General features: G+C 39.1%; 3 protein-coding genes across 4 annotated transcripts; 2 read left to right on the top strand and 1 right to left on the bottom strand.

The window, feature by feature from the left end:
• Nucleotides 1–259: 259 nt before the first annotated feature.
• Nucleotides 260–8,069, top strand: LOC110699062. 2 transcript variants are annotated; one of them, XM_021876555.1, is made up of 2 exons: nucleotides 260–741; nucleotides 6,417–8,069. In XM_021876555.1, exons 1-2 carry the CDS (start codon nucleotides 632–634, stop codon nucleotides 6,625–6,627), a joined length of 321 nt encoding a protein of 106 aa, XP_021732247.1. In that variant the 5' UTR covers nucleotides 260–631; the 3' UTR covers nucleotides 6,628–8,069. The 2 variants fall into 2 exon arrangements, 1 of the variants encoding a protein (XP_021732247.1); XR_002506841.1 differs by having other exon boundaries at nucleotides 609–741; nucleotides 6,420–6,545.
• On the bottom strand, nucleotides 7,050–14,950 carry LOC110699091. Its single transcript, XM_021876585.1, has 7 exons — nucleotides 14,561–14,950; nucleotides 13,392–13,525; nucleotides 11,271–13,003; nucleotides 11,029–11,102; nucleotides 10,419–10,734; nucleotides 9,129–9,374; nucleotides 7,050–7,571 (listed from the first exon to the last, which is right to left on the bottom strand). The coding sequence occupies exons 1-7, from the start codon at nucleotides 14,893–14,895 to the stop codon at nucleotides 7,080–7,082; spliced, it is 3,330 nt and encodes a 1,109-aa protein (XP_021732277.1). The 5' UTR covers nucleotides 14,896–14,950; the 3' UTR covers nucleotides 7,050–7,079.
• Nucleotides 14,951–20,122: 5,172 nt separating this feature from the next.
• Nucleotides 20,123–20,818, top strand: LOC110699092 (tropomyosin-2-like). The gene has a single exon (XM_021876586.1). It carries the CDS (start codon nucleotides 20,123–20,125, stop codon nucleotides 20,816–20,818), a length of 696 nt encoding a protein of 231 aa, XP_021732278.1.
• The last annotated feature ends 1,650 nt before the right edge of the window (nucleotides 20,819–22,468 follow it).

A 22,468-nucleotide genomic window follows, 5' to 3' on the forward strand; every position in this document is an offset into this window, starting at 1 on the left:
TTGGTACAATTATTGAAGACATTCGCAAGTTTGCTAATCGCTGCTCCTTTTTAGCTTATAGCCATGTTGGTAGGAAAGGCAATATTGTAGCCCATAAGCTTGCTAATCTTAGTAGATCTTTTAGTGAAATGCGGGTTTGGATTGAAGAAGTCCCACCCTACGTTAGTAGTGTTGTTGCCCTCGATGTAACTTGATTCTCTTATTAATATATTTGTTGGGGTTTGGAGTGTCAAAAAATCTCTATCATCATCGATAATTCTTTCAATTATATCATATATATATACAAATTTACACTTGCTTCTTAAAAACTTAAAATTAACATCTGAGACAATCTTTTAACGACGAATGAATGAAACATTTTGGCCATTGGGCTAGTAAATCAAAGGCCCACCTTAAACATCAAACTTCTGAATTCTGATTCTCTCTTTCTCTCTCCTGTTTGGGTCTTCTCTTCTGCTTTCTTCACACTTTGCGCATCTTCTTCTCCGGCGATCCCAAAACCTCCATTAACGGACCTTCTTCTTCTTCTTCTCTGAAACTCCATCTTCAACAACCCTAATTTATTCTCGTACAATTTTTCATTCTCTCTCCTCTTCGATTCATCTTTGAGGAGGATTGAGAATATTGAGGGATGATTACGAGGCATAATCTAGCGGAGCAGCTCAGAGAGTACCAGGTTCGATCCAAACATGATTGGGCTTCTGCTTCTTTCTTCTCTTCCACTTCCAATTTCACTTCTAGGTATCATTCTTTGATTGATTACTCACTTTAATTTCGATTTTAAATTTTTCTATTTTTGTGTTGGGTTTTTATGATCTTATCGCGAATTTCGTTTCTCTTTTAGATCTGTAACGATATTTTGTTTGATTTGTGTTATTTTTGATTTAAAACTTGAGAATTTTAGTTTTGAGTGAAATTGAAAACTTTTAGGGTTTGTTGAGATTGAGGAAATTTGAATATTTGGTCGATAGATTGGGGTATATATTTTTTGGTGATCTGTGGATATGGTTATATTAGACTTTATATTGCTCGAGGAGTGTATTGGATGATTTTTTAATTTGATATTTGGGATGCCCTAAAAACCTAGAATGATACTAATGATTTTGGAACCAAGAAATATGCCTATAGTAATTGACTTGTTGGCTAGAATTTTATATGACAGATGTTAATAATTTTATTAATCAAGTGCAAGAATATGAACATTTTTGTGCTTATATTATTGTGGTGCGTATGGAAATTTGGGATCCTTCTAAGCCAACTACCACCGTATTGCAAAAGTTATATCCGTTCCAAGTGAATTGCCTTCTTGAAAATTTATTTATGAAGAGTGACTCAGTGGTCAAGTGCATATAGCAATCAAAACGAAGGTCTTTGATTTGATTCCCATTAATTGCCTTTTTAAAATGTCAGAAGTAATAGCTAACAACAAATAATATTCGAACGATCCTATTTGATTATGTTCTGGCGTGAAATAACTTGCGACCATAAAGTCCAATTTGCCATGCACAATACACAACTCCATCTGTTCGGTGTATAAGGATAATGACATTAAATATGAAAATAAGTTGTATTTTCCATTGTAGAGAAGCTAGGTTTGTATAATCTTAATCGTGAAGGTTATCAAGTTAGCTTTAATCAGGGAGAATGGCTAGCTATTTTGGGGAACGATACCAATCTGAAAAATGACTAGCATAATTTAGGGAGTGTAACCAATTAGAAGGGGAATCTGTAACAATCACGAATCGTTGAAATATTGAATGTGGATGCCTTACAATTAAGGCAAAATGATTCGAACCAACGGTAAAAATACACCTGCGAACGTGCGTCATGTCCTTGCCTGACTTAGTCCATGTGCGTGCATACCTTTGGTTCCTATAATCAAAGTTTACAAGGACTTGACACATATAAAATGGGTAAAAGTCTTTTGTTTTATTTATGTGGAACACTTAGTTAGGTGTCCGATAGAATTAGCCAAAGCACCACTTTGATGATACAACATTACTAATTCTTAGATATAGAAACACCACTAGGAATAATTGAGAGGAACCTTGGATACAATAACACCACCAATGGGGAGGTGAAATCAATCTAATAACACTCAAAGTGTTTGATTAACCCTAGCTTCACCAAAGGTTCGCCAAACGTGGCTCATAAACTAGAAATGATGGTCTTTGGGATTCTGTTTAGACGTAAGATTTCTTGAAAGTAGAGGCATGTCATCAATAGTCTTATTGCATGAAACAAAGTGAACTATCTTCGAGAATCGATCAACAACAACCACGATGGAATCTTTGTTGCGCTAAACACTAGACAACAAAATCCATACTAACATCTTCCCAAGGAGCATTGGCCATAAGCAATGTTGTATAGAGATCAGTGTTTTGACCACGAGCCTTGGCAACATACGCTCGACATCACTTGACATGTCAGTAAATGTCACAAACCATGTGTTGCCAATAGAATGCTAGGCACTGACATGATGGAAAAAAATAAGTAGATTGATGACGATTATAGTATTAAGATGAGAATTACACTAGATTAAATGATAATTCTACTTTTGAGAGGTGTATTCTCTACAAGTATGAGCTTTTGAGAGACTCACTCTCTCTCAATAACAAACCTCACAATATTCAACGTATCCTTCTTCCTCCTAATGAGGCCTATTTATAGAAAATCTCTCCTAACAAACTTCTAACTTATTCCCCAAATCACTACTAGTAGACTATGACTAATATGGTCTTCTCCCAAATATTAATTCCTTGCATAGGAATTCTTTGTTGCAATGCCTAATGTCTTATCCCGACCAAAATGGCCAGCATGTCATTCATGTAGTACCATCTCGCATAGTGAACATCTTGGCAAATTGATTTCCTTTGAATAAGTAACCTTCTTGTCAATGGAATTGGCGGTGACTGCTCATTGACCCTTGATCAAAGTAGAGCATAAACTCTTTAGCCAAAGGATAATGGCTCTAGGGTTCGTACCAGTTCATAAAATTATGTTTTGTATGTTAAGTACTTGTGCTTTGATTCATTAGTTAAGAAAGCTATTGGTCATCTCAGCTTCGACCTTGCTAGTATCTATCTCAATCTCGTTGCTAGAAACAATATATCCAAGAAATGCCACCTTGGTTGTAAGAAAGTGGCATTTCCTTAAATTGGCATACAACTTTTGTTCATGATGGACTTGAAAAAGTTGTTGCAGATGCTCCATATGCTCTTCTTCTATACGCAAGGATGTCATCATAGTAAACAACTATGAACATGCCAATAGAAGGGCGGAACCCCGAAATACGCGATTCATTAATTGCATAAATGTGCTAGAAAGGATTGGAGAAAATGCATATAAGATCGAGCTACTGGGAATACATCATTTCTGCTAGTGACTTGTCCCCATATTATGAGATTGAAAAAAAGCAAAGGCATCCAAGTGAGGGAGTTTAACAAAGTTTGACTAACTCTAGAAGCCTTTCATGTTGGCATCCATACCTTCATGTTGCAATGTCAAATTTTTAACAATAAAATTTAAACTCTGCAGCTTGCATTAAATTAGATTGTTGTAATAGTATCCAAAATAAGGCTATATATAGTGATGGATATAAATCGTAAAAACTCCAGCTTTTGCTAATGAAATATAATCAAACACTTTGAGTGTTCTTAGGTTGAGTTCACCTCCCTAACCCTTGGTGTTATTGATCCAAGGTTCCTCTCAATTATTCCTAATGGTATTTCTGTTTTTAAATTTAGTAGAGTTGTATTGCCGGTGCCAACCGGTGTGGTGATTTGACTAATTCTATCTGACCCCTAGGATAGATAGGGGTTGGATATAATTAGAAATGTGAGGAATTCAAATTTTGGGGAATCGCTAAATATAGAAATGTGAGGGATTTAAACTTTGGGATGCTGCTCGACTTTGAGTGTTTTTTTATTTCTTTATTTTCCTTTTTTTTTTCCCCAAATTGTCTATCATCCGTAGTGAAGATTTTCCTAAAATGAATTTTGGGCTTGAATTTTATACACGTCCATGGCAGATAGAAATGTTATGGCATAGGTTTTGGAATATCAATCAATAGTTTCCCACGCACTAATAGAGTGTAATTGCATGCTTGATTATCTGGCTGATTGTTTTGTAGGTAACTAATTCTAGATAAGATGATGAGAGTCAAGTCTCTTTGATTTTATTTTTTATAGCACTAACTTATATGAAATATTAACTTAAGTAATACATAGTATTAACTATTATTGCTCTTCTCAAAACAACCCTATCAATTGAATAGCTTACAGTAGTCCCAAGTCCCAACTATTGTTCTACACTTCCTATAGTAGTCAAAGTTCTTATTTGGTTGCATTTAGGAATGAGCTATGGTAATTTGCATTTCATAGCAAAAAACGTCTTTCTTATATTTCATAGCTAAAAACTTTTTTCTTATATTTCATTGTTAATAACTTCTTTCTTATATTTCCTAGGAGTTTGCTAAACTTGTTTTGTTCACATAAGGGAATTCGCATTTCATGTGAATTGTGAATGACCAAAGTGGAGTTAGGTAATTAACTTCCCATGATATGTGGGAATTCAAATTTTCTCGGAAGTTGTAATTTTTCAGTGTTGCAAACTTTATGTTAACTAAGCAATTGCTTCTCAATCCATTTTCCCCTTTGCCTTTCTGTTCCTTTACTAGGCCAAAAAATTGCTTCTCAATCCATTTTCCAGCTGTGAACTCTACGAACTACCTTCCAAAATTTCCCTACCTGCCTCCCCATCCCTCTACCATATGTCTTTTTAACCAAGGGATCATAACAGAAGAAAAGGTGGATATTGGCTAGGGTTTGTTCGTGGGCCCATGTCAGTAGTTTGGTACTGGATGGCTGGCTGCTGGTGCTGAATATGTCAAAAATGCTCTTAGTTATGGATTTTAAATTTTTGCACTTGCTGGGGTTTGTTCATGGGCCCATGGCAGTAGTTTGGTACTGGATAGTTGGCTGCTGGTGCATAATATGTCAAAAAGGCTCTTGGTTATGGATTTTGTAGCAGGGGGTGGAGAGAAGGGAAGAGAGAATTAAGTGGTTAGGGTAGGGAGTGGTGAAGTTTTGTGCTATGGTTGTTTTGGCATGGGGGACAGGGTGTGTGAGCTAGAGAGAAAGCAAAGATGTCATTTTTTTCCTTAAACAATACTAATGGTCTCAGGTAGTTTTGGGAAAGATAAGGCTTATAATTGAATTATTCAAAGTTATGTAATAGTTTGGCTGTTGGAATGATTTTGAGAAGGCCACTAACAGTTGCGATTATTGTTGTCTATCCATTTTCTATTGTCAGTAGCTACCTCTTCTATATTTATCTTGCTAATGATTCGTGAATTTTGGTTCACGACCCCACTTATGGGATTAAGGCTTTGATTGATTGATTGATTTGTGAAATTAACATCTTCAAAGTAGGTTCACGTTTTTATTTTATTTTTTAAAGAATGTCTTCAATATGTTTCCATTTTAAAACATGATAGGAAATAACTATGGTATGCAAGAAGTATATTGCTTATATTCTCTTGATTTTTTCTGTTGGCTATAGTAACTGTAGGCTACAGAACACAAGGAGGGTAGGATTTAATAGAGAGGATAGCAAGTGAGGTTCGTGTTAGAAAATGTAGGAAAAAGTTTGAAACTAATTAGGTTTGTGTAATAAATAAGTAGGAGAAGGGGTTTGTATGGGATATTAATTATGTAACAGTGTAGCCCAAAAAAAAGAAAAAGATAAAAAAGAAGCTGACTATGGAGTAAAAGTGTGCTTGCTTGCTTGAACGCCTTAATCCCATAAGTGGGATCAGCTACATGAACCAACACGAGTACTTCCCAGGTATTACTCTCAATCATTGTGGGTCATGTGATGTGATGTGAAAAGTTTGACAATGGCTGCCACTGGCCTACCGTAACCCTCCTTTATCCAAGTTTGGGACTGGCGGGGGGAACTCAGTGGCGGAGTTGGAGTGAAAGTGTAACTAATAAAAAAAAATTTATTGCAGAAAGTCTAACTCACTCACACACACGCACACAAACAACATAGGGAGAAGTTTATTTTCAGTTTTGTGTGGGATGGGATGTTTGCATTGTGCTCTTTACTGTATGCACATTCTTTGTTATGAAGAGCATCTTGGAATCTTGCCTATGCCAAATTTTTATTTCAATATGCCAAATTTCCTATCATAGTTATTTCCTATCATGTTTTAAAATGCATTATCTCTTTACTTTAGGTCAAAGTCCTCATTGTCATTGATGACTATACTGCCACTTGCTTTGTAGCTTTCATTGCTATTTATCTATTTATTTTGCATTTGTACTTTCTCAACTGTTACTACTCCTCTGCCCAACCGTCCTGCAAATCGTTGTGAAATTTCTGATTGTTTAGACGGCTTTGGTTCTCTTTAGCAGGGTGGATATAGTGATCTTCGTGATTTGGGAGCTCGTCATTCTTGCATTCCTGGTTTTCTCAGGAGTCTCGCTGTATTTCAGACATGTGCAACTTGCGTTTGTTTTGTTATGTGTCACATTGTTGCTACTTCTGTGCATGAAAGTCACAAAGCAAATACGTTTGGCACGTAAGAAGAAACGAAGGATGCTTCTACCATTATCAATGTAACGTCCTTTAGGAATATTCCATCTGTAAAAATGTGAGATTTTACCCAATTTTATTGTTCAATTTTGCTCTTTTTTTTTTATTGGCATCGGAGTTCATTTAAAGCAGCTAAAGTAGATGGTAGTTGTGATTTGTGTCAATCTGATGACCGCCAAGAGATCTCAAGCCTGCTATATGAAGCAATGTGTCACAAAGCAAATACTGTGCTGCGGTCTAGTATTGTCGCATTAAATCTGGACAGTCGGTATTGAGGCATTTACACACACTATGGGTGGCTACTATGGTCCATGAACTTTGCATACAAAGGGCTGTAAGATTGTGGAACTTGTACACATCACTGCACATTACATAAGCCAGGGGCAAGTTATTCTGGTGTGTTAAAATTTACAATGCTCAGTTATATCTGGTTATGCCAAGCTGTATTCTGCTGCCTAATTTGGACATCTTCCTATTGCTCATCTGGCTTGAAAAAAGTGGACTGGCATCCCTTTGATAGCTATACTCCATATGGCTCCAGTCACTAGCAGAATGCTCAGAAGTATCCCAAAACATCCTAGCCCCCAGTTAAGGTACCACATAAAGCCGAACTCTCGGGGTTTCTTGATCTTTATCCACATGAAACAGGGATATGCTAGGGCGAGAGGCAGAGTTAGGCCTCCTAGAAGACCTGCCAAACTTGGCAAGAATGGTACTGTAAATGCTATGAAGACTGTTAAGCATCCGAAGAAGGCCCTGATTCCTGATCTCAACCAACGAGGGCATGATTTCTTCTTGCTGCTTGTGAACCGGAACTCCAAATTGTCGAACACCGGCATTGCATATATTTGGAACGAGCTGAGACAATGAATCACGATGAGCAGGCTTGTGAGACACAGTAGAAACTTGGAAGTGTCGTGCCCATGGTATTCATACATGACTTTTATTAGCCCTTCATTTGTAGGTATAATCTATAGCAATAGAAAACCAAATTAGCAAAAAGGGAAAGTTGACTTCAAGCAGGTTCTTGTATTGGCTGAGTTAAATTTCATCTGGTTACAAAGTGTTATAAACGGAACTGCGGGAACAAAAACAGTAAGAACAAAGTTACCGAAAAATAGACTGAGTCGCGGACTATGTCGCTTTCTTTAGAACATTCACGGCACTGCCCTGGAAAGGTGCAAGCAGTTCGTACTAAACCGGATGTTCCCCAGGATAAAACAGCCTTTCTCTATTGAAATTATACCGGTGGAACTGCACAAAACCACCGGGCAACTAAACACCCAAAAAGAAAAGAAACTGCTCGAGGGTTTTGTTTTTGTGAGGAAAAATAGAGAGGAGAAGAAGATTGCTGTTCGTATTTTTTGTGTATCAAAAACAGGAAATCAACACGCCTTTTATAGGAAAAATTGCAACGTAACTGCTGCTGTTTAATTAGGCACTAATCACGCAATTAAAACGGTCATAAGTTGAACGTTCAAAACGGTTACAGAAGATTAATGCGTGGCAAAACGTTTAGCAAAAAATCAGTGAAAACGTTTGCATGATTAACGCTCCATTAATCAGTTTTGAATAAAAACGGTCAAATGCAATCAGTCAAAAACGTTTAGCAAAAATCAAGGAACTAATCACGCAATTAGCCTTGTCCAAAAAATAAGTTTATTTAATAAACCCGACCCGACCCAACCCAACCCGGCCCGGCCCGGCTCGGCTCGGTTCGGTTCGGCGCGCGTGTGTGTGATAGATGGTTTACCATATAGGTCCTCCCTCTCCACAAAATGTGGGTAGCCCAAGGGCCACACCCCTTTAGCCCACTCTCTATATTATAAAGAGAGTAAAACTCTCATTTCCCACCAATGTGGGACTTTGAGTTTTTCACAAAATTCACACACTACACACTTGTTGTTCCAACAATCCCCCACTTGAATTTTTTTGAAAACATTTTCGAGCAGAATCCATACATATATAGGTTGCGCATAAACAGAAGTGTTTTTCAACTTGAACTTCGACGTAGTGAGTACGATTCAGATTCAACAAGGGTGACTCGAAGTTTTGAACCCTATCTCTGACAACGTACCCCACACAACCTACTCTTGGTGTTGTTCTAGACCCGTGCTATTTCGGCCATGCACGTCTATCCCAGTGTAGTGAATGCTCTAGAAATGCTGCCACACATTTCATAGGAAGCGGCCTAACTTCCACATTCACATAGGTGAATCTATCAAGAGTACTCCTGTAGCTTGGTACTCCACTCCAAATTGGAGTATAGATTTCATTAAGAGTTCCTATTAACTCATCCTTGATCGCTTCAGGAAATTATGTCTTTTGAACATATTCAACTCATAACACACCATAACTTGTTATTACCCTTTGAACCTATTTCTTGGGATCTCCAGTTCATAGGTTGGGTTACCATTATGTGTGGTTCATTTCAATGGCAATAGTCCCATTTTCTTAGAAGAAAAATGGACTTTCTCCCTAGCTAATCCTTTCGTCAAAGGATCAGCCAAGTTATTCTCAGTGCGTACGTGATCCACTCTAACAGCTCCGATAGAGAGATATTCTCTCACAGTGCTGTGCTTACGACGTATTTGTCGTCTCTTACCGTTGTAATAACGGTTCTGAACTTTTGCAATAGCCGCGGTACTATCGCAATGGATCAAGACAGCCGGTAATGGCTTTTCCCATAGGGGAATTTCACCTAGCAGGCCTCTTAACCAACCTGCTTCTTCACTAGCCGTAGCTAGTGCTATCATTTCTGACTCCATGGTGGACTGAGCCAAAATAGTCTGTTTCTTAGACTTCCAAGATACAGCTCCACCGGCTATAGAAAAAATATATCCACTAGTAGCCTTAGAGTCATCTGATAAGGTGTTCCAGTCAGCATCACTATAGCCTTCTAGTACAGCTGGAAACCTTTCATAATGCAACCCTAGGTTCATGGTCCTCTTAAGGTATCTCATGACCCTTTCAATAGCATGCCAATGCTCATTACCAGGACAACTAGTAAACCTGCCTAACAATCCCACGACATAGGCAATGTCGGGTCTAGTACAATCAGTGGCATACCGAAGGCTGCCAATGATGCTCGCATAATCCGATTGCCTTACGGCATCACCAGTGTTCTTAAATAATTTAACACTGGAATCATAAGGTGTACTAGCAGGTTTACAGTCAAAGTAACTATATTTCTTTAGGATCTTCTCAATGTAATGAGATTGATCCAAAGAAACTCCATTTTCTGTCCTAGTAATCTTAATTCCAAGGATTACATTAGCCTCTCCTAGGTCTTTCATATCAAACTCAGCATTCAACAATAGCTTTACATCATTCACAGCATGAACGTTCGAGCCAAAAATTAACAAGTCATCCACATATAGACAAATTATAGTGCATATGTCATTCTCAAATTTTACATATATGCATTTGTCACTACCATTTATCTTAAAACCATGTGAGATGACTAAGTTATCAAATTTTTCATGCCATTGTTTAGGTGCTTGTTTGAGACCATAAAGAGATTTATCTAGCTTACATACCAGGTGCTCTTTTCCTTGAACAACGAATCCTTCCGGTTGATCCATGTAGATTTCTTCTTCCAATTCACCGTTCAAGAATGCAGTCTTCACATCCATTTGATGTACTACAAGATTAAAAACAGAAGCAAGAGATATTAATACTCTAATAGATGTTACTCTAGTTACAGGTGAATAGGTATCAAAGAAATCAACATTCTCCCTTTGTCTGTAGCCTTTAGCTACTAAACGGGCTTTGAACTTATCAATGGTCCCATCAACTTTCAGCTTTCTTTTTAGGACCCATTTGCAACCAATTGACTTGCAACCTGGTGGCAACTCAGTTAGATGCCAAGTTCGATTAGACTCAAGTGAGTCCATTTCGTCGTTCACGGCTTCTTGCCATAAATCTGCATCCACTGAGGTTAGAGCTTCTTGGAGGGTAGAAGGATCCTCCTCTACATTCAGAACTACAAAGTCTGGGCCGAAGTCTTTTGCTACTCTAGCCCGCTTGCTCTTTCTTAGTTCGGGTTCAGCATCCAAGTCTTGTGAGTTAGACCTGTCTTTAGGAATAATAGAGGAGGACGTGCCCCCACTATTTCTAGATTTAAAAGGAAACCTGTCCTCATAAAAATCAACATCATTAGATTCAATAATTACACGAGCATTTAAATCAAAGAATCTATATGCCTTACTGTTAATAGCATATCCAATGAATACGCATTCATAAGCTCTACTAGCTAATTTGACTCTTTTAGGATCAGGAATCCTAACATATGCTAGACAACCCCAAGTTCTGAAATAAGAAATGTTAGGTCGTTTATTACGAAGTATTTCATAGGGAGAAACCTTACTCTTAGTCTTTGGAATACGATTTAAGACATAACAAACAGTTAGTAGAATTTCACCCCACCAATGATCAGCAGCACCAGAATATAAGGAAATAGCAACTACTAATTCTGTAAAGGTCCTATTTTTCCTTTCAGCCTTTCCATTCATTTCTGGGGAATAAGGAGCTGTCCTTTCATGTATGATACCATGTGAATTATAAAATTCTACAAAAGCATCAGTACCATACTCAGTTCCACGATCACTTCGTAATCTTTTTATTTTCTTGTTAAACTGATTCTCAAATTCTGTTACAAACAACTTAAACATTTCAAAAGCATCACTCTTATTTTTCATCAAATAAATACAAGTATAATCAGAACAATCATCAATAAAGGTGATAAAGTATCGTTGTCCATTTCTGGTCAACGTCCCATTTAGTTCACAAATATCCGAATGAATTAAGTCTAATGGTTCTGAATTTCTAATCACTGATTTATGAGGAGTTTTTGTAATCTTAGCCTGACTACAAGAATCACATTTGTCAAAGTCATTGAGAGAGATATTTGGAATAAGGCCTAAATTGCTCATATTTTTTATGAGTCTTTTGTTCACATGACAAAGTCTAGTATGCCAAACATTAATAGTAGAACACAACATATAAGCAGAATTAGAAATTTTATTAACTTCAACATTCAGTTTGAACATGCCATCAGTAGCATATCCTTTTCCTACAAATATTCCATTCTTAGTTAAAGTAAACAAATCAGAACCTATGGTTTGTATAAAACCAGCCTTATTAAGCAAAAAACCAGAAACTAAATTCTTCCTCATTTCCGGAGTGTGTAACACATCTTTCAGAATGAGAGTCCTGCCAGAAGTAAACTTCAACTCAACATTTCCAACACCAGCAATGTTAGTGGAATGGGAATCACCCAACAGTACTTTCTTATCATCGGTCTTTTCAGTGTATGTTTTAAACATTCGACGATCATAACAGACATGGCGTGTGGCACCAGTGTCTATCCACCACCCATCTGATCCACCAGTAAGGTTGATCTCAGTAATCATAGCCACAAAAGGCTCTTCAATCATGCTAGCCTGCGCTGGCACAGGGTTAGGCATGTTCCTGCACTTTCGTGCCATATGGCCTGGTTTTCCACACCGATAGCACAGAAATTGACCAGTACCATTCTTAGGGGGTTGTGACTGTTGTCTTCCATTGTTCTTTTGAACATTCGGTTTATTGAAGTTATTCTTCCGGTTCTGAGGTTTGAAATTCTTACCAGCAGGTTTAAGTACTGCAGCAGATCGCCTAGGAGCATTATTAGCAGAGATTTGTAAAATCTCTTCCTTTAGATCCTGTTTTCTGGATTCTTCTTCTATACGTAGCCGAGTGATCAAACTCTCTAAGGAGAATTCCTTAGTCTTATGCCTGAGATTATTTTTGAAATCTTTCCAGGAAGGAGGCAACTTGTCAATAATAACAGCAATTTGAAATTGTTCATCAAGGGCCATACCTTCGGAAATTATCTCATGGGCAATTTTCTGAAGGTCGTGAGACTGCACTTCCACGGACTTATCATCAGTCATCTGGAATTTTAGGTACCTACTGACAGCATACTTTTTGGCACCTGCTTCTTCAGTATCATACTTTTTTTGTAGGGCATCCCACAAATCCTTAGCAGTATTTTCCATATTATAATAGTCATAGAGGTTATCAGACAGACCATTAAGTATATAGTTTTTGCACACGAAGTCAGTTTCATTCGAGGTTTCGATTTCACTATTCAAGTAAGCTAATTCATCTTCAGGAGCATTATCAGGAATAAATGGCCGAGGGGCTATTAAGGCAGAATTAACTTTTTTGACAGCACAAGAAGTGAAGACCATGTACCATTCAACATTGGTTAATGGGTTAGCCTCCTTGCAATTGGGCCCACAAACTGTTTGGTAGAAAATCTTGATGGTCCCACTTCCAAACATGATCAGAGCCACACACGTGCCACCTGATAAGTACATGATTGGAAACAAGGATAGAAGTTTCCCAAGCTTTTCTCCTACATTATAAAGAAAGTTACTTTGTTTAATTACATCTTTAATAGTGTTCTTTTGACTAATAAAGTATGAAAAGCAATAAAATATAAGAGCACATTTGGAGTATAGTAATACGTTGAAAAATATTTCAAAGATGTTTAATAGAAAAGTCACATGGTCTTTTTAATGCAATTATATTCATATTTTTAGGTTTATCTTGTATGCAAAGGAAACAAACTTTTTTGTAACATGCTTTAATTCTAGTACTCGCAATTACTACAACATATGAAGTATTCTTTATAATTTATTACTTGTACGTCTTCTTTTATAGATAATAAAAGTGATAACAAATATACTTTAAGAAATTTCGTTCTATCAAATGTGTATCTAGTAGAGTGAATCTAAGCTCACCAAAGGCTGCTATAGATAGCCGGAGGTATCTACTGTAGCGTGTGCCGTTCTCTGATTCATGCAATTGGATTAGCAACCACGTCGTATACAACTGCCATATGAAACCTAATGAAAGACATGTAATGCCCCATATCCTGTTAAGTAAACAGACAAAAAATATTACACGGTAAACTTACATTTACATACCTTTTGTTAAATAATAATAATAAAAAAAGAGGTATATCGGATTTGGCTACTAAGCCTACTATATGGCACATTCTTATATGAGATGGTAAGAAATTGTCGTATCATAACATGTAAATATGAAACGAAACCATATTGATCGAAGCTTTACACTTTATGTGCGTAAATAAAGACTGGTTTATGATAGATTGATTAGTTACTTACTATTAATATCCATATAAACTCACACAAAAAAAAAAAAGGGGTTAAAGGAGGTTTCGATCTCCACATATGGATAATATCTTTCTTACTATTTAAGGCACGACATGTTTCTGTACGTACCAATCATTCTAATTCGTTGCTGCCATGTGTCTAAATTAAGATCCCTTTTTTATTTGGGTTTTTTATTTTTTTATTTGGGTTTTTTTTCACAATTATTTTCAAACACTATGCATATAGTTGCTTAATAGTTGAGCTAATGTTTGATATGATAATCAATTTATTATCAATTAATTCTACGCAAATAAAGGAGAAGTGCGTGAATATTCTAAAAGTCGATATTTTGTGTTTTATATTTACATCATAACGTCTAAGAAGTTCTCATAGGCCATGGAATCAAGTGTTGTAAACTATGGTAACATACATATGACAAATTGTACCAAAACAAAGGTCCAAAATTATTTTTGTAAGGAAAATGTTAGGTAGATATTTTATGATAAATTAGATTCCACTAACTTTGTGAAGCCGGACTCATCTAGCAAATTTTTCTTATTGACGAGTATAAACCCATCTTGCCACTGTGCTACCTACCATTTGAACATGAGAACAGAACTATGTACTCGTAGAATTTTTTTATTTTTTTATTTTTTATTTTTTTTTTTTTTAAGAAAGTAGTAATACATGTTTTGAACGCTTTAAAAAAAGAAAAGTATTCTAAACAAACTAATTGAAGATGTATAGATTACTTAAGAAGTGAAAAAAAAAAAAAAAAACAAAATTAAACTTACCATCCAAGGGAAACGAAGGCTAAGGGAAGCATAAGCGCTTGAAAACCGATGCCAGAAGAAATGGTATGACAGGCGGCATAGAAGGCGTTACCATTTCTAGATTCAGTGATAGGAAGCCACTCTTCTTGTGGATCAACAACATTATTTGTAACAACATTATCATGCATGGTTGTTGCAACACCCGTTTTCATGGGGCTGGATATAGGTGTCATTACGTGAATGGTTATGGGGGTGTCATCGGACCATAACCCGACTGATTCGCCGAGCAACGGCGATTGGGAAAAGAACCATCGGAGCTCTTGAGGAGCCGACGTTACTTGATCACTTGAATTCATGGTTAGTTTTAAATAAAAAATAAATAAATTCTCTAGCTAAAACTATAATAACTAATTAAACTTGCATGCATAAATATTTTTTGAGGGTTTTGTTGGTATATATAAGGTTTAATGTGAGGGTCAAAAGTGGAAGCTGACTAAGACTTATTGGTGTAGCTAGACATTTTACAAGTATAGAGTGAGGTTCTTGAGCCTTTCATTTGGTGGACTATTTCTAATTATTATTTTTTAATAAATATGTAATTATGTTTTTTTTTTTTTAAAAAAAAAAAAAAAATCCTATTACTAAATTGTATATAATACTAGTTAAAACCCTATTGAAAGCTATCCAAATCTGTGAAGAAGATTACACTTTAAAAGTTTGTCACTTTACATATTTCATGTATTGATTGAAATATTATTCAATAGTCCAAATCGTACAATCTTATAATACAAGTATACAACCATTTTAAACAGCTCTACGTACATTAGATAATTTAATTAGTTAACTTAGCTAAATAGATTAAGTTGCTTTTACATTCTTGATATGTAGTACGTACACCATATTTATTTTTATCTATACTCCTTTATAGGTGCTTTAATTTAGATTCTAATCATCTTAAAGAATCAAAGTGGAGATTATAAATTTATAGGGTTTTAAGTTTTGATATTTGAGATCTATTCGGCCTAGTTATTATTTGGTCAATTCATTCAACCAACAACAACAATACTAATAATAATAATAATTTTTTTTTAAAAAATAAAATAAATAATCAATAGATTTTACAACTACCGTCCAATTTCATTTCTATAAAAAACATTACTCGATTTCTAAAAATTTGCTAAGTTAAGGTTTTACGGATCATTTTGTATTGACTCTTTAGGAATTAGTTTAAGGCCAAAAAAATTATCGGAACTATCTCGTTTTGCAAGCTAAGAAATATATTTTGTACTGCGAAAACCGATATAATTTATTTTTTGACAATTTTGAGCACAAATTGATGTCTTAAGAACTATGTGACACTCAAAACCTCAACAGAGGTCTTATTTATTTTATTTTTTTTGAGGTGGTTAAATAAATAACAAAACAAAACAAAAGTAGTAGTTAAATTAAAAAGAGTGCTTTTTAGAGGTGGGGAAATACACAATATCAAATAATAATTCTCTGCACGTAAAACGCGTGTTGTACGTATGCGGTTGGCCACACTTTGTGACAATATATAAAAGAACAAAGTAACCCCTATAACACTGGTCGAATAATTCATGTAACACTGACCGAGTAACCTCATAACATTGACGGAATAACCTTTATAACACTAACATATTAACCCTTATAATACTGACCGAGCAATCCTTATAACACTCACGAAATAACCCTATAGTGGCTGGCCACACACATATAATAATTAAAGTGTGAAAATGTTTTTTTGTTTTCTCTATTTTATTTTATTTTATTGAAAAAAGGATTAGAAAAGTTCACAAAAGATGGATCCAATCATGTGGCTTATGTAAGGTAAGGTTATTGTAGCTAGGCCCCTTTATTGATTGTATAGGGAACTTGCATGGATGTTGCTTGCATCTCCCTTTAGATTGCGACGTTATCCGACCACAAATGTCTGTTAGTAAGTGCATGATTTATATTTGTGGTATAGTTTTGGTCACCTCTATATATGCTTTTGTCAATTTGCTTTAAGCCAATTCAAGAATATAATATAAGTTCACATACTATACAATGAACACAGTACAAGTTATCATCAAAATAATACCATGTGTAACAAATGTAATTTGTGTATAATATATATATATATATATATATATATATATATATATATATATATATATATATATATATATATATATATATATATATTTTAAAAAAAAGTGGGTTTCACGAGTCCATTTAATTATTATAATACAAGTAAATTTTTTAATTTGGGTGGAAACTATTTTTGTTTCTCGGGAGAAGGACAATTTATTGTTCAAATGGGTTGGATATTATATCTTCTTTAATTTTTTTCATTTTTTCAGGAAAAATTTACTAATAAGTCTTCTTTAATTTTTTTTTTTTAAAGATAAAAAAATACTAATAATTCTTTTTAGGGGTTTTTCTAAGCTATGCCCTTAAGGTTGTTGAGTTTCTAAGGTGTGCCCATGCTTTTTCAAAATTACAAGTTGTGCCCTCTAACTTAAGTTGTTTAATCAATCGTACCCTCTGACGTAAACTCGATGTTAGACTATCAATCTAAGAGTAGCTATAACAATTTTACGGTTGTTTCGGGGTTTTTTGATGTGTCCTGCGGGAGAGTTACAATTCCAAGAATGCCCTTCGACGCCTGTGCCTGCAAAATCACGAAGACTCCTGGGGGTAGGAGCTCCGCCTCCGACGATCAAGTTAGTAAAGATACGGGAGGTAGAATGCACGTAATGTAGAAGTTACTTCTCGCGTAATGGGAGAATTCTGCAATTAATATTGCTCGGGGTAAGTGTTTTTCTTTTTGAGGAGTATTCAATGTGAACAACAAATGTTCCAGCCCTCTTTTAATGAGGGTCCTTCCACTATTTATAGTGGAGAAGGGATGGTTTCCCTTTTAGGGTTTAGAGGACACGTGTCAGCAGAGGATTGGAGCCCTGCTGACCAACGGCTGGATGCCACGTGTCACTAGGCCATTGGGCCACGTGTTTAGGGTATTTTTACCCCAAACATTTGCCCCTCACTGGTGCTGACGTGGCAGGGTGCCACGTGGCGCCGGTGAAAGGTTTTTTTTTTTTTTTTTTTTTTTTTTTTTTACAACTCTTCAGATTCTTTTTGGAGGATGGAAAAGCAGAAGGCGAAGAGTCACGACTTTTCACCTTCTGGGACAAATTCTATAAATAGGAGAAGATGTCCCCCGAGCTCTCATTTACAAACTTTGCCAAATTACTGGAAATTTGAGAGCAGCCGGCAATTTGAGAGTTGAGAGCATTCGGAGTTGAGATTCGTTGAGAGCAACCGGTCTACAGACCGTCTGGGTCGTTGCAAGCTAGCCAAAGGTTTTCGAGAGGGTAATCAGAGAAACCCAGCCGGATTTTGAACCGCCTGCGTCTTCGCAAGCATCCCAAAGAATTTCCAGATTTTCTTCTAGGTACCGTCTCTATTCTTTCTAGCTTTTTCATGTATTTCCGTTTGAGTCTTTTACTCGCATTTTTGTTCATTGGTCCCATAAGTAGATGGACCCCTTATACCCATACCCGGAACCTAGTTGTGAACTCAGCCGGTTTATTAGTACGGCTGAGTCTAGAACTGGGTCTGCCGCCTCTGTTCTTTGGTACAACCCTTTTTCAACACCCATATCGACCGACTCTGTGTCTGTGCAGGACACAATGGCCAGAATCCGGTCTACTGCCAGAGATCCCAACTACAGAAGTGGGAGCTCAGATGAGCAGCCGCCTGAGGTCCCAGCTTCAGGCGGTGAAGTAGAGCAAGGAGAGGTAGAGCAGAGAGGCTCACCCAGGGGCGCTCCTAGCACCCCGGGTGATAGCATTTTAAACGAAGAGACTGCTCCCCTCCAGGAGACCAGAGAGCAGGTAGGCTCTGATAAGGAGGTCTCCAACTCCCCAGCCGGCTCTGATGCCGGTCACGTTCAAAGTAGCAGTAGCAGCCTTCTTGGGATAATAGGAACGATCCTCTCATGATCGCCGTCTCCTCTAAGGACCGCGAGCTCATGCGGGCTGCGCTGCCAGATTTTATCAAACGGCGGCCGTTGGGGGGTGACTATACAATAAAAATCCCGGCTGCTCTGGGAACAATATGGTGGGAGGATGGACAACCGAACGCGAACGCTTGGTTCGGGTGCTACGAGGCGGCCTTCGTGGCCGGAGTCCGCTTCCCTCTCCACGACACAATAAAAGCCATACTTAGGGGGTATGGCCTAGGTCTCTGGCAATTAACCCCCAACTCATGGGTAAATATTTTAGGGTATATCGCCGCCTGCGAGATGGAGGGCCTCAACCCCGGCTGGGAGGCGTTTGCCCACATGCATTACTTGAGTAGGAGCCCAGGCGGCTGGAGAGCCTGGTATACCTTGACCACCCAGCCCAAGTACCTTATGACCTTGGACAAGCCATCCAAATGGTCGAACTGGAAGCACCGGTTCTACTTGGTTAAGGCCCCAACTACGACAGAGAACAGAGAATTCCGGATCTACAACCGGAAACCAGAACTCTTGGGGACCAAGTGCTGCCTGCCCCCTGTCCCGGAGGATGATAGAGAGACCATCCTTGACTCCGGGTTTTTTGAGTTAGTTCCTGACACCCTCTCATCCGGAGAGATAGTAAGGGTACCTAGAAACTGGGTGCCCAAACATGAATTTTTTAGGGACGAATGCTTCTTGTCCGCTTGTGGTCTAAGCAGCATGTTTAAAAAACGTATGTATTCGGAACTCAGCCGGTTTCTTTTGAACCGGATGCTTTTATTTCCTTGCTTATTTATTATTCTAACCGTGTGCCTTCCTCTGCAGAAGAAGCCAAGAAAATGCTGCCCTCCGAGAAGACACCGGCTAGGTCGGCTGCCGACATCCGGAAAGCCAATCTCGAGAAAAAACTTGCTGCCCAGGCGGCGAGGAAGGTATAACCGTCTGATCCTTCTCGTTTATTTCAATCCTTTTATCCCATAACTTATATTTTTCTCGTTTACAGGACGGGAAGCAGATGCCCCGGTCCCTTCAAAAACAGGTCAGGCCTCCGCCGACCCAACAAGAGTCTGCATCCAAGGTGCAGAAGACAGCCGACCGGCAAACTACCGGCGGCAAATCAATAAAGGTCCCAGGCGGGCCTGGATCTGCGGATGTGCTTTCTGCCATCCCATTGAGGACCGCAACCGGTCCCTCTGAAGGCCGTTTGGGCCGCCAAGGTAACTTCGACCTTACATTGCTTGACCTGCCCATGCGGGTCAAGTCTTATTCAAAGTCTCGATCGCAGCCGGGGGATTCTCCAATCAGCCGGCAATCTATAGGCAGAGCATATGCGAGTTTCTCACCGTCTGTTTCTGGTGCAGATAATTCTCCCCGCTGGCCGGACGGGGCACAATATGCCTGGGCCATGCTGAAAGCCGTCCCCAGGGACGAGAAGGAGGCGATCCCTGGGATCAACTCCTTTAATGCCGACCGGGTGCTGGTCGACCTGGCCGACGTATGCTCCAACAACCATGCGGTAATTTTCTTGATGTGCATTTTTAAATATGCAGTATTAACCGGCTGTATTTTTACAGGCTATGCTGCGCGTAGAGGGGCTCAAACGAGCTTATACCCGCAAGTCTGAAGAGGTAAGGAGAAGCAAACGGGCTGTTGATGACGCCCATAATGTTGCTGACTACTCTTTGTACATGCATGGCTTAGAATCTAAATCTATACGCATGGAACAGGCGGGGAAGACCAAGGCCCTCCAACAGCAGATTGATCAGCTGAAAAACCAAGTTGACCAACTGCACGCGTCCCTGGATGATGCCAATAAAAAGTTGGAGGAACAGAAAGAGCCCCTCCAACGGCTGAGCAAGGCGGAGACTGAAAATGGCCGCCTTGCCAAAGAGAATGAGCGCCTGCGCAAAGAGGCGGCTGCTGCCAATGAGAACTTCAAGGCCACCTTGGAGTCGGAGCAGGAGAGGCTCATTGAAGAGAATGAGCATGACTGTGCAAACCGGATGCAACGGGCGTTTTCCCTCATTCACCCGGAGGCGGACTTCACCGTCTGGGAACTCGCCTTCAAATATTCTGATCTTGCCATTCTGGCCGAGGAGGCGAATGAGCCGGGGCCCGGACCCTATGACGCTTGGGTTAGGGAGGAGATTGTGCGACGGCAGGCGGAGGCTGCTGAAGAGGAAGAAGTTGTTCCTGAAGCCGACGCAGCCGCTCACCCTGATCCAACCCAGAACCAACCGGAAGAGGACCGGTTCACTGTTCGCCTGGAGTAGCAACTACTTCCCGGCCTGCGCGCCTTGCATTATCTTGTAATAGCATCGGATGAGATGGGCTAAGCTGTAATAATTTTTATTTTGAATATTAACATTTTCACCGGCTGAGCCGGCTTTTGAATGCTTTTTATGTTTCTGCACTTCAATACTAGAATTCTTGTTATTTTTTTATACATATTTCTGCGAGGATAACCAAAAGAACCCCGCCGGTAACACTATCGCTTGGGTCTTCGCAAACAACAAAGAAATTTGCAAAGGTTGCCAAGAGGACCCCACCGGTAACACTGCCGTCTGGGTCTTCGCAAACTAGGCGAAGAAATTTGCAAGGGTTGCCAAGAAGACCCCACCGGTAACACTGTCGTCTGGGTCTTCGCAAACTAGGCGAAGAAATTTACTAGGGTTGCCAAGAAGACCCCACCGGTAACACTGCCATCTGGGTCTTCGCAAACTAGGCGAAGAAATTTGCAAGGGTTGCCAAGAAGACCCCACCAGTAACACTGCCGTCTGGGTCTTCGCAAACTAGGCGAAGAAATTTGCAAGGGTTGCCAAGAAGACCCCACCAGTAACACTGCCGTCTGGGTCTTCGCAAACTAGGCGAAGAAATTTACTAGGGTTGCCAAGAAGACCCCACCGGGAACACTGCCGTCTGGGTCTTCGCAAACTAGGCGAAAAATTTACTAGGGTTGCCAAGAAGACCCCACCGGGAACACTGCCGTCTGGGTCTTCGCAAACTAGGCGAAGAAATTTCGACCCAAAACCAAACCGGATGGCGTCTAGGTAATTGCCCCTGGATAGCGGTCTGGGTCTTTGCAAGCCAGGCGACTATCCATATGATATAGCTCGAATATACACTGCTAACATTAGATTCGGGAGCCAGTCGGTTTATACTGAATTACCGGTCGGGACTTCGCAAAAGAATCACGCCAGATTAGGATGTCCATTCACCGGTTGGGCTTTTGCAAGCATACCCCTGAATGAATTATGGCCTAGACCAAATGTTTTTAGGCCTGCTCTTAGAGAGTCAGGCGGCGGTATTGAGTACCGGCTGTCCTTCCAAAAAGTGAGCCGGCTGCAAGTTTGGGGTTGCTAGCCTGCCCCTTTTTTTTTTGGTGCGAAGGATCGTCAGGCGGATTTGTCCGCCTGTGTGATCGCTTAGAACAATTTACCACCCAAATGGGAGATGTTCTCTTCGATGAATTCACCCGTATGGGTGTCACCGGATGAAGCTGTCCTTCCAAAAAGTGAGCCGGCTGCAAGTTTGGGGTTGCTAGCCTGCCCTTTTTTGGTGCGAAGGATCGTCAGGCGGATTTGTCCGCCTGTGTGATCGCTTAGAACAATTTACCACCCAAATGGGAGATGTTCTCTTCGATGAATTCACCCGTATGGGTGTCACCGGATCTGGTGCCGCTTGTGGTAGGCACAAGACATGGCGGCTGTATACAAAATTGAATGTAATTCTCATTAATCATTTGAAAATTTTCAAAAGATGTGCAATACTTAGAAGTAGTATTTTTTGAGGTTATCTACATTCCAAGTTCTAGGCAACTTTCTTCCGTCTGGAGTTTCCAGGCGGTAAGTGCCGTCTCGTACTTCTTCAAAGATCCGGTAGGGTCCCTCCCAATTTGGGGTTAATTTTCCTTGTTCATTGGC

Source organism: Chenopodium quinoa, unplaced genomic scaffold (genome assembly GCF_001683475.1).
Source record: "Chenopodium quinoa cultivar QQ74 unplaced genomic scaffold, ASM168347v1, whole genome shotgun sequence".
NCBI classification, from domain to species: Eukaryota; Viridiplantae; Streptophyta; class Magnoliopsida; order Caryophyllales; family Amaranthaceae; genus Chenopodium; species Chenopodium quinoa.

Excerpts from the sequence above, each read along its gene's own strand:
- LOC110699062 (XM_021876555.1), top strand. The coding sequence starts at position 632 with ATGATTACGAGGCATAATCTAGCGGAGCAGCTCAGAGAGTACCAGGTT. Across the intron at positions 742-6,416 it reads ACTTCCAATTTCACTTCTAG|CAGGGTGGATATAGTGATCT; the intron begins GTATCATTCTTT and ends GGTTCTCTTTAG.
- LOC110699091 (XM_021876585.1), bottom strand. The coding sequence starts at position 14,895 with ATGAATTCAAGTGATCAAGTAACGTCGGCTCCTCAAGAGCTCCGATGG. Across the intron at positions 10,735-11,028 it reads TCTGGTGCTGCTGATCATTG|GTTTCCTTTTAAATCTAGAA; the intron begins GTGGGGTGAAAT and ends TTATGAGGACAG. Across the intron at positions 9,375-10,418 it reads AGTCAATTGGTTGCAAATGG|TCCACCATGGAGTCAGAAAT; the intron begins GTCCTAAAAAGA and ends ATTTTGGCTCAG.
- LOC110699092 (XM_021876586.1), top strand. The coding sequence starts at position 20,123 with ATGCTGCGCGTAGAGGGGCTCAAACGAGCTTATACCCGCAAGTCTGAA.